The sequence below is a fragment of the Netta rufina genome (genome assembly GCF_964035555.1).
Source record: "Netta rufina genome assembly, chromosome: 22".
Classification (NCBI taxonomy): domain Eukaryota; kingdom Metazoa; phylum Chordata; class Aves; order Anseriformes; family Anatidae; genus Netta; species Netta rufina.
Genome location: NC_140146.1, coordinates 3,358,633 through 3,369,047, shown reverse-complemented (window position 1 = coordinate 3,369,047; position 10,415 = coordinate 3,358,633). Strand labels below are relative to the sequence as shown.

Here is a 10,415-nt window from a genome sequence, read left to right as displayed (position 1 = left end):
GTGGGCTGCAGAAGGGTGCATGAAGGAAAGAAATGGATGTGGAACGACTGCTGAAGTGCCTGGAAGAAATGCAAAGAGCAATGAGCCAGCGCACAACGCGGGGAGCACCAGCAGCAAAATGGGGGCATGCCCGAGTCGCCTGCACGCCGCTGTCCCTCCGTGCTCTGACATTTCCTGGGCGAGATGCTATCAAACCGGCTGGAGCTTCGCCAAAACCAACAGGAGGTGGCCAAATCAGTGCCTCCTCCCTGCTCAGCCGGGTGACCTCAGCTTATTTCGCTCCCTGCTTGCCCGGCTGGGACAGGGGATCTGGCCAGAAATATCCCCGATGGTGGGCCAGGGATGATTTGGGTGGTGATAATTAAGGCCAAAAGCGCCCCGCTGTGCGAGGAGGTGTTCTTCTGGGGGTGTTGGTGTTGCACAGCACGGGCTGGGCATCGCAGGTGGGTGGTTTTGTGACTTCTCGAGGAGTTTGGTGTTGTTTGGGGCTTGAATCCTCCCGTACGCAGGGCTGTGCATGAGGGAGCTTCTGCTGCAGGAGGGTTTTGTGGAAGCCAAGCTTGTGGGTCTCAAATTAGTGACTGAGTTTGTAGATCTCAAATTAGTAGGAGCAGTCGTTAATGAGAAGGGGGCCTGCGTGCAGACACACAGATGAAGGGAGGCTGGAGGAGCTGCCAGTCTGCCTGTTCCCTGGGGCTATGGGCAAAGCAAGGAGGAGCTCAAGGAGCTACCCCCAGCTCCCAGAGTCTCAGGGCTCACCGACACAAGGCTTGGGCAAAATCCTTGGGATTTCCAGCTCTGCCTTGGCTGTTGGAAGGACCTGGGTGGCATCGCTTGGAAAGAAAGCTGGCAGAGGAGGGTGAGGACCCACCAGCCCCAGGACCAGTATGGGAAAAGGGAGATCTGCACTGAGCAGGTGGAAGCTGACCTACAGTGGGCTCGGTGCCCCAAGGGGTTCTCCATAATGGATTTATTTCTCCAAATCTGACTTGAGCCTCGGTGTTTCAGCATTGCAATCGAGACTTGGAGACACCGGGGTGCTGGGGCTCTGCCAGCAGGGTGGGAGCTCCTCTTAGGCAGAGGCTGAAGGTGACACTGTGTCCCCGGCACCTCTGCCGTGCCTGGTGATGGAGCAGCCCCACAGGCTTCATGCCAGGCTCTAAATAACCTCATTTTCATCCGAGGTGAAAATCGTCTTGTGTGTCACGAGCTGGGCTGTCCCCCAAAGGGGCCGTGCTCTGCCTCCTGCGCCGACCTCACCCGGGAGGTGTGGAGCAGAAGAGCCCCGGAGCTCAGGCTACGTGACAGCGCGGGGGGTTTGACCTGTTCCCCGAGCTGCCAGCTCATCGCTCGTGATCTGACGACAGAGGTGTTGCTCCTGGTTTAGGAAAGCATTGTCACGGGAGGCGAGGAACGCAAAGGTCTCGCCGGGCTGGGAGGAGCGTGGGCGTCCCTGCCTCCCCGCTGGGTTGGTGTTTCACCGGGAGCGCAGGGGCACGGACGTGGCACAGAGAAGGACCAGGTGCCTCCTGGCTCGATCTTTGCTGTAAAGCAGTGCCGATGAGTTTGGTTTTTTCTTTGTGCTGAAGGTTTGTTAAGGGAAGTCAGAGCAGGGAGGCCGGGTGGCAGCTGCGCCGTGCCGGTTTAATGATTCGGAGATCCTGGTGTAAATCATTGACAGCGGCGAGCACAAAGAACGCAGGTGTGCGCGGGATGGGGACAAAGGTAGCTGGGGCGGCAGGGAAGCCCCTGTGCCAGCAGGGTGGTGGCAGGGGGACGCAGGCAGGGGTTGCAGGGGACAGCTGGAAGTCCTGGAGGGGCACGGTGGGCAGCACGGGGTGCGTCACCTCGGTGCCAGCAGGCTGGGAGAGCGAGGAGGGAGAGGAGCTTCATGGAGAGCCCTAAGGATGGTGAGTAAGGATGGGTTACGCATGGATTGGCACAAGGCTGGAGTGGAGGCAGCAGGCAAGGCAGGGGTAGTGTCCTGCTCTGCCTCGTCTTCCTCTGGATGTCCTTGGAGAGACGGTGCCGGCCACAGACAGACTTGTGGTCGGTTTGCTGCTTCCCTGGAGCCTCCAGGTGTTGTACCTGTCTCCGTGCTCTCTGCTTTCCTTCCCATTGAGGCCTCCTCTGCTCTTCCAGAGGCTGCAGCAGCCTTCTCCAGCCATCAGCATCACGGCACCAGGGTTATGGCCACGCGAGCAATGGCAGTGCTCCCTGCTAAGCCGAAAGGAGGGATAATTCGATGGAGAGAGCGGCTTAGGCACGAAGCCTTGCGGTTTAATCTGATTTGCCCTCTCTGCAGGCGAGGGATCTGTGCACAACTTTTCAGCTCTGTGATGATGGAGAGGCTTGGAGAGGGGTGAGGTGCTAGAGGGAGGCCAGCTGTGCTGGGCGCGTGCGCGAAGAGTCAGAGGCGGAAAAAGGGGTTGCTTCTGAAACCTTTTACCCCCTCCAAATAAAAATCACCAGCGAGTGGGCTGCTTCTTTCCTTCTCTGCCACTCACGACAAGTAAACGGCCGAGGTCTGTGCTGAGGAGTGCTGTTGCGTGTTGGCAGGGTGCTGGTAGTGGCACGGGCAGATGCTAGCAGAACAGCACATCGGCTGTGCCGGCCTGTGTGCGGTGTGAGCTCTGTCCTAAAGCCCCAGGAGCAGTTTGTGGGTGAGATCTCAGCAGGATGATGGCTGTCTGCAGCTATATTAAGAACCAAAGCATCCAGCTAAGAAGGGGAAGACCAAAATCAGAAGCAGGGTGCTGATAAAAATCAGACCAGAGGGGATGGTAGAGGCAGTGCAGCTGAAGCAGTGTGTGTTTGCGTGTCTTTTCCTGAAGAAAATGCTCCGGTCTCTTGGCGTGGCTTTGGAAGCAGCGAGCAGTGAGGAAATGGCAGCTCTGCGGTGCTGGCAGCGGTCGGGATCCTCTGCCCTTCCTCGCTGCCATGGGATGGGAGAGCAGTCCCGGGACTGCCAGTCCTGCTCAGAGCTGCGTCTGGGTGGCGTGCTGGAAAAAACTCCTGGAAGAGGCTTTGCTGGGCTGATGGCAGCCGTCCCACTTTTGCCTCCAGTGACGGAGGGAGCTGAGAAATGTGCTGAATGAGTCCCCGGCAGCGCTGGGGAGGAAGGGTTGGAGGATCAGAGGAAGGAGCTTTCCGACCCGACGAGCCTTGGAGGGCTGCAGCAAACCCTGGGGACGTGGAGGATGAAGGAGGAGCCTCGTGGATGAAGGGGGTGAGCAGCACCCCACAGCGCCTCGGGGCACCGGCATGGCTGGAAACGGGGCCGGATGCAGCGGAGGGTGCGTGAAGGTTTAGGAAGTCTGATGCAATTTGGCTGTTGCAAGATTTTTCCAAGCCCGTGGAGGTCAGTGGGTTCGCAGCGTGCCCGCAGCGTGGGTGCTGCCCGTGGTGGCACGGAGAAGTGCGGGGCTGCCGTCCCGGAACAGGCAGCACGCTGGCAGCAGGCCCACCAGGAGGGTGAAATTGGGCTTGTGGGTGGCTTGGGGACACCCGAGGGACCCTGTGACAGCAGATGCTGGCCCCTCTCTGCCAGCACCAGCGAGGTTTGTCCATCCTCAGCTCCTGAAGGTGAAAGCTTCATCCCACGTGGCTCTGGATACCCGCTGCGGAGTTAAAGCTGTGGGGTTTAGAGGTCACGTTTGGGCTGTCAGTTCATAACCACGGGGAAATGTTTGCAGGATTGTCTTCAGACAAGCAGCCCCGGCTGGATTTCCAGCTAGGGCTGTCAGGAAGGGCCAGGACGTGGGAAGGAAGGGAGCTGGGGGTGGGCAAAGCCATCGCGTGCGCCGACTGCTCCTTCATGGGGAGCTGAAGGTCGGGCCCACCATGGTGTGCTGCCTTCCCCTGGGAGAGCCCCTCGGCCGAAAAAAGCCCCGAGGAAGGGCAGGCAGAGCGGGGTGCCCACGGGAAGGCAGGCGCCGAGCCACAGCTCTGAGACTGCTCCTGGGAACGGCTGTGGCTGGTGGGGCGAAAAAAAAAAAGCAGCTCTGTTAGCATCGACTTCCTTGTTTTAATTGCTCTCATGACTCAGGATTTTGTAGAGGATGTTTGCAGCGCTACTTTTTTAGGACGGGAATGATGCTCGGGGGGAGGTTGGGGGCACACGGGGCACGGACGCCGACAGCAATCAGCTGTGGGATCTCTTTGGGAGCCTCCAGAGTATTCGAGATAAGTGGGGCGAGGTGGGAAAGTTTGCTCGGTGCCCTCCTTGTTTCCGTGTCTGCCTTTTCCTGCAAGTGGCTGGAGTCGGGCTGTTTTCTGGGAACGCTGCTCGACTCTGCCCCGTGACCCAGCGGCCGAGGCGTGCTCTCGGGCTGAACAAGCCGGGACCATTGACCCGGACTGCTGAGACGAGGAGCGAGGCCGTGCATGGGAAAAGCAGCAGCATCCTGCCCGAGGGACGGCTCCTAGCACAAGCAAGCTTTGCAAAGCCGAGGCTGGGGAGGAAAGGAAAACCAGCAGGCGTGTTTGCGCCGCTGCACGCGGTTTTTGGCACAAATGGGATGTTGTTCCACACCAGCTGTGAGATCGGTGTGGAAATGGGGGCGCTTTGCTGCACGCATGCAGTTTCCAGTCACAGGTTTGTGCTCCTTGCTGCCATCCCCGCGTGCTGAGGTCCAGCAGGCAGGCTGCCAGGAGATGCAGCCGTGCGTGTTTATTTTCGGAAAGCAGGCGCATCCAGCGTTTGCAGCTGAGAAAATGCAGCAATTCAATCCAGGCCGGGTAGCAGGAGTTTGGTGGGCTGGGTCACCACTGCAGCCTGGTGCCTGCGTCTGGATACACCCAGGGGACTCTTCCAGGGCGGGTTAAAGCTGCCCAGAAGGGAGCAGTGGCTTTGCCGTGGGCTTTTCTGAGGCTGTGCTTTCAGCTCAGCCCATGCAGGCAGCAGCCAGGAAAAGCTGCACGGTCGGCTTGGCTGGGAGAGCTCTGCTTTTGCTTTCTCTTCCTTGTGCAGGGAGGGTTCGGAGGGCAGGCAGCCAGCTCCACAATCAGCTGCTCTCGATCTTTCACAAGGGAAAAAAAAGGAGAAGTAATAGAGCCTGGGATTTTTTTTATTTTCTCCCGAGTGGTTTCAGGCGGCAGTAGGTTGGGTAAGGCTCTGTCCATGCAGCGAGGAGCAACGCTCTGAGCCACGATGGGTTTTTTGGGCAGCTGCTGTGAAGAGGTGGGTTGTTGCCCTCAAAAAGATGTTGAATCCAAGTTCCTAGCAAATGTTAACAATTCCTCTCTTTCTTCAGGTGGGTGTGTAATCTGGCTAAGAAGGTAGCAAAGGGTCAGGCTGCGGCTGAAGGTACCTGCTGGGGAGGCTCCCCTGTTCTTCAGGAAGTTAGAGATTTAGGAACATGTTGCATCTTGCGGCTTCCTTCGTGCTGCTGGGGTTTGGTAGGGCTGGAGAGGAACCCTCGGGGTGGGAACGTGATGCAGGCGGAGAGGCCGCTCAGCGGAGGACTTGCACCTGGGCGAAACGTCATGGGGCCGGTGGCAGTGGAGGTGGGAAGAAAGCTGGGTGGGAAGAAGCAGAGCCAGTGGCGCCGGTTGGTTTTTAGGACAGTGCACCCGAGCCGTGGCGTGGAGGGAAGCAGCCCACGTTTGGGGTGGATGCTGCTCTGCAGATCCCCTTGGAACGGGCAGCGAGGCCCCCGCTGCCAACGGCTGCGCTATGCGCTCTCGGCAAGGCGCGGTGTAATTAGATTTCCAGCATCAGCAGTCCAAAAACGACGTTATCTTGCCTGCTAGCCGCGTCGTGTCCCGCGGCAAGCTGAGTAACCACGGCTTTCCTTCTCTCCCCAGGTCTCACTGCCCGCTCCGGGAGGGCACCGCACGCATGGTAGCCGGCCTGGCCACCCGCTGCCACCACGGGTGCTGTGAGGTGGCCGCCGCGGGCAGCGGGGCGCGATGGCCCAGTCCCGTGCCAACGGGTCGCACTACGCACTGACGGCGATAGGGCTGGGGATGCTCGTCCTGGGCATCATTATGGCCGTGTGGAACCTCGTCCCCGGCTTCGGCCCCGTCGAAAAGCCCGCAGCCCACTCTGGTAACAGCAGCAAGCCCGACCGCGGCAGCGGGGGCATTTTGAAGAGCAAGACGTTTTCCGTGGCGTACGTGCTGGTCGGGGCGGGGTTGCTGCTGCTGCTGCTCTCCATCTGCTTGAACATCCGCGACAAGAAGAGGCAGAGCGAAGAAATAACCAGGGTGCAGCACCAGGCATCGGCAGAGCCCTCGCAGCAGGAGGACAGGTGAGCTTTGTGGGGGGGAAAGGGAGCGGGGTGGAGGGTAGAAATGACCCCACGGGCTTTATTTTCCTCTTGCAGGAGGTCGTGAGCAAACAACCAGCAGTGTGTGCTCAGATAAAGGTGGGCACGGCTCATGGTTTAGGGTAAAAGCTTTTTTTTTATAGCTCAGGACAAAATGAACCCAGCTGTATTTATGGTGTTGTGGGTAAAGGGAGGCAGTGTTTGTGTGTGAGCTCACGCTTTGTTGGTCTGCACGCTGTATGGCACGGGGCATCACAAGGAGATGCTGTTAATGGTTAACACGGGTGGCTGCTGTGAGGTGGACGAGGAGCTACAGAGGGGTGGGGAAGAGGAGCAGGAAGGCTGGGGCTCGCTGTCTTGGTCAGCGTGGCTGGTGGTGCCACTTAGCTGTTGAGCTGCAGAGGTGCAGTCAGCAGCTGAGGACCCAGCGTGGACCTGCTGGAGGTGTGCAGGGCTCTCCGGTCTGCCTGGGGAGCCCCGCTGCACCTTGCAGACCGTGTCCTGTCCCCACGATGCTGGCTTGAGTCTGTCCAGAGAAAGGCAGCGGGTGGTGAAGAGGAAAAGAGAGAGGAGGCAGCAGGAGAAAGCACCTCTTGCGGCTGCTGCCTGAGGAATGATGCAGGTGAGGACTGCTATGGCTTCAGAGGGAGGTAGTTTGTGTGCTCGGAGACCCTAAGAAACCTCTGACGCCCCACCAGATGTTAAAAGCACCTGCCTGTTGCAGAAGCAGCACAGGGTGTAGCTGTGCAGGCTGCATGCAGGTACCCGGGGCACAGACAGGCACGTGTTTCTTCGTGTGGAGCTCTCAGCAGAGAAATTGAAGTGATGCGCCCAACCAGACACATCCCGGTGCTGTGGCAGGGTGGTGAGGACACTTCTGTGCTCTGAGGAACTTGTGGAGAGGTGAGGAGAGATGTTGGTGTTCTGCTTGGGGAAGGAATCACTGCTGAGAGAGATAAGAAGATTATCAATTTATTTGCCAACAAAATCTCAAGTAAAGACGTGTGAAATAGAAACAAGTCTGAACATAGGTGCGGTTGCATCCTGTTCAAAATGTCATGAGCTGGTGTATATATAAGGTGGAAGGGCGGATAGTCTGTCCTTTATTTTTGGAAGGGTAAATATTCTGTCCTTTCTTTTTGGTTATCTTTCATCTCCTCTCTCTGCCCCACAACCCCCGTGAAGCTGAAACGACGTGCAGCTGATGCTCTCTTCTTCTCTCCTTCAGCCAAGAAGAGGACGAAGACACGTCCTCCCGGTACTACGTCCCCAGCTACGAGGAGGTGATGAATGCAGGCTACTCCGAGCCCCATAACCAGGACAGGAGCCACAGGCTCAGCGTCTCGCTGCCCTCCTACGAGTCACTGACGGGGCTTGACGAGGGCACACAGCCCCAGGGAGCAGCCGGCACGGAGCCTGGCGCGGAGCCTGGCACAGAGCGGCCTCCTGGTCGGCACAGCTCGCGCCTGAGCAAGCGCCTGAAGCCCCTGAAGGTGCGGAGGATCAAGTCGGAGAAGCTGCACCTCAAGGACATCCGTCTCAACCTCGCCGACGGGAGCAGCACCCACCCCATCACGATCGAGCCACTGACACCCCCGCCGAAGTATGAGGAGATCCAGGAGAAAGCGCTGGAGAGCCAACAGATGACTTAGAGAGGGGAATTCGGTGATTCTGCGGGTTGAAAACACTTGGAGAGGCTTGGGCAGAGGGTGTGGGAGCATTTGGCACTCCCTGGATGCTGAAATATTGAGGGAGCAGTCAATGGAGACTGCGGCATTGCACGGACAGGACCGTCTCTTCCCAGGATGGTGTTGTGTCAGATACCATGGGGAAATGGCAACGTGCCTGCTGCTGTGAAGGACACAAAGGTCGGAAGGACTGGATATGTGTTTTGTGTTGTTTTAAATTAAGGACAACCTAATGTATCTTCTCTCCTTTGTGCCTTGCCCCAACAAAAGGTTTTGAAGCCACCCAACTGCTATTTAGCAACAATTTTCCAAGAGAAAAAAGGAAATGTTCTTTTCTTCTTCTTCTTCTTCTTCTTTTTTTTTTTTTTTTCCAAGTCTTTTCTTTCAGAGTAAGGCAAGCAAAAGTGTCAGATCAGTGCCATAGCTGTTCTCTGCTCCAGTCACCGGTGGGGCTGGGATAGTGGCATGGGGCCAGCCCAAGCCCATGCAGAGTTGTGTGCTTGCTGGTGCGAAGCAGAAGGAAACGAGCCCTTAAACTTGTCAGACTCGTAGGTAAGGCTTTACCCATAGGAAGTTTCTTACTGGCATCAGCGCTCGTGCTCCTGTGGGAGAGGACTGTATTTCTTGCCTCGGTGGTTTTCTCTTTGTGCGTTGTGTTGGGAATTGAAGGGGCAGTTGGTGAATGCAGGGGGCTGGGAGCTGCAGTAATGTACCTCTGCCAAGAGGTGTTCAAGATGTGCCGGGTGCGAAACGACTGTAGAGTGTGCTGTGCAAGCAGACCTTTTCTAAATAAATATTTTGTACATGGTGTGTGTGTGTGCATTTGTGCACAGATGGCTGTTCCCACAGAATGTAAGCCAGAACTGTATGAAATCAGGCAACTGTTTTAGGGTGGGTGCTGCTCCTCTGCCATCCTGGAATGACCTCCTCTACCTCCTGGGCTTGCAGCAATGCTATGGCCTACAAAGTCATGAGCATCCTGCACTCTCAGCCACATATTCCTTCACCTCGTTTGAATGTGGAGGGGTATATAGAGAGCTAAATCTCTCCCAGATTTGTAGCAGTTGTCCATGTTGTGTTTTGTTGATAGGATGCTGATATTGGTGTAGGTACAACCTGTCTGATGGAGGCTGACTTGGTAATAGTTTAAGTAAAATGTATGAGAAGAGTGCAAATGGTCAAAACAGAGACAAGAAAGAGATGCTGGTCCAAATCAATATAACAGTATATTTTATGGCTTCATGTTCCATTATTTCTATTATTTTAATCACAGGATATTCACTCTGTTGTGCCCCAAAGGACAACATGATCCCAGATGGGCAGAATAGCTTCATATAATAAGGGTCTTCCTTAATCAAATGAAGGGAAAAAGAGTAATGGAAGAGCATTTTAACTTTCCCCCAGCCTCATGTGCCTCAAAGAGCCTGCCCACAGTGGGAAGCAAGTGCTTTAATTCTTTGCTGAGTTAGCAAGTTCTTCCTAGGGTGTGACTCTGGTCAAAATATTGGACCCTGAAACCTTCCATGAAATATATATCTGCAGGAACACAAAGTCCTCTCTCCCTGGTGACAAAATGCAACCGTAACAGTTGTCCTACAAAATGTAGATAAATATCAGGTTAATAACGTGAGGTCTTTTGTATGTGTGGTTGGGTGTTGGGTTGGGTGTTGCTGCTTTACCAGGACATCCTGTGTCATGAAACAATCTGGGAAAAGCAGAATCTTTCTCAGTGTGCAGTGGAGGAACGGAGCTGAGAAACCGATGTAGAATGTAGTGGCCACAGTGAAATGTCGTGTGACCAATGCAGGAGTTCTGTGACAAATGTGCAGATGGCTAATGAATATCTGCTCCTTGAACTCTGGTAGTGTTTGGAAAGCAGGGAAAGATGTGTGATGCTAAGGAAGGTGAGTGCTTTCCACATTTTGACTGTCACTGTATGAGGATGGCTCATCCTCCGTGTGAAGGTGAGGTTATATTGCAATATATGTGTATATCGTAGATGGTAAGAGTAGTTATTCCTGAAGGTGAGTATGAAGAAGGGGAGGGATGGTAGCTGTCTTCACCAACATCATACATGCACCCAGCCCAGATCTCATGCTATTTAGCTCAGGTAATAAATGTGCTTGTATTTGAGAAATCAAAATGTGTTTCCCTACACAGTGTCTAAATTTGCATGTGTATCTTTGCATCTCTGGATGGTCAGTCATGTTCAGGGGCAACTCCTGGGATATATACAGACCTGGTATTTGTGTCACGGAGGAAGCCTCGTGTTATTTTTAAAAATCATCACTGAAATGCTGGATTTGGGCTGCAAAATCTCTGCTGTTATTTTTCCAGTGCAAAACTCTTGCAAAGAAGGAAAGGTAAGGAGGCATTGGCAGCAAACCATGCATTCGTGCTTCCTGGTGAGCAAAGGGTGACAAATGGCCGTGGTGCCGCCGATCATGTCCCGGGT

At 55.4% G+C, this 10,415-nt stretch overlaps 1 protein-coding gene across 1 annotated transcript; it reads left to right on the top strand.

Moving 5' to 3' along the window:
- Nucleotides 1–5,913: 5,913 nt before the first annotated feature.
- On the top strand, nucleotides 5,914–7,924 carry TMEM51 (transmembrane protein 51; the record flags this gene model as incomplete). The annotated part of the gene is made up of 2 exons (XM_084300250.1): nucleotides 5,914–6,254; nucleotides 7,501–7,924. 2 exons carry the CDS (start codon nucleotides 5,914–5,916, stop codon nucleotides 7,922–7,924), a joined length of 765 nt encoding a protein of 254 aa, XP_084156376.1.
- Nucleotides 7,925–10,415: the final 2,491 nt, after the last annotated feature.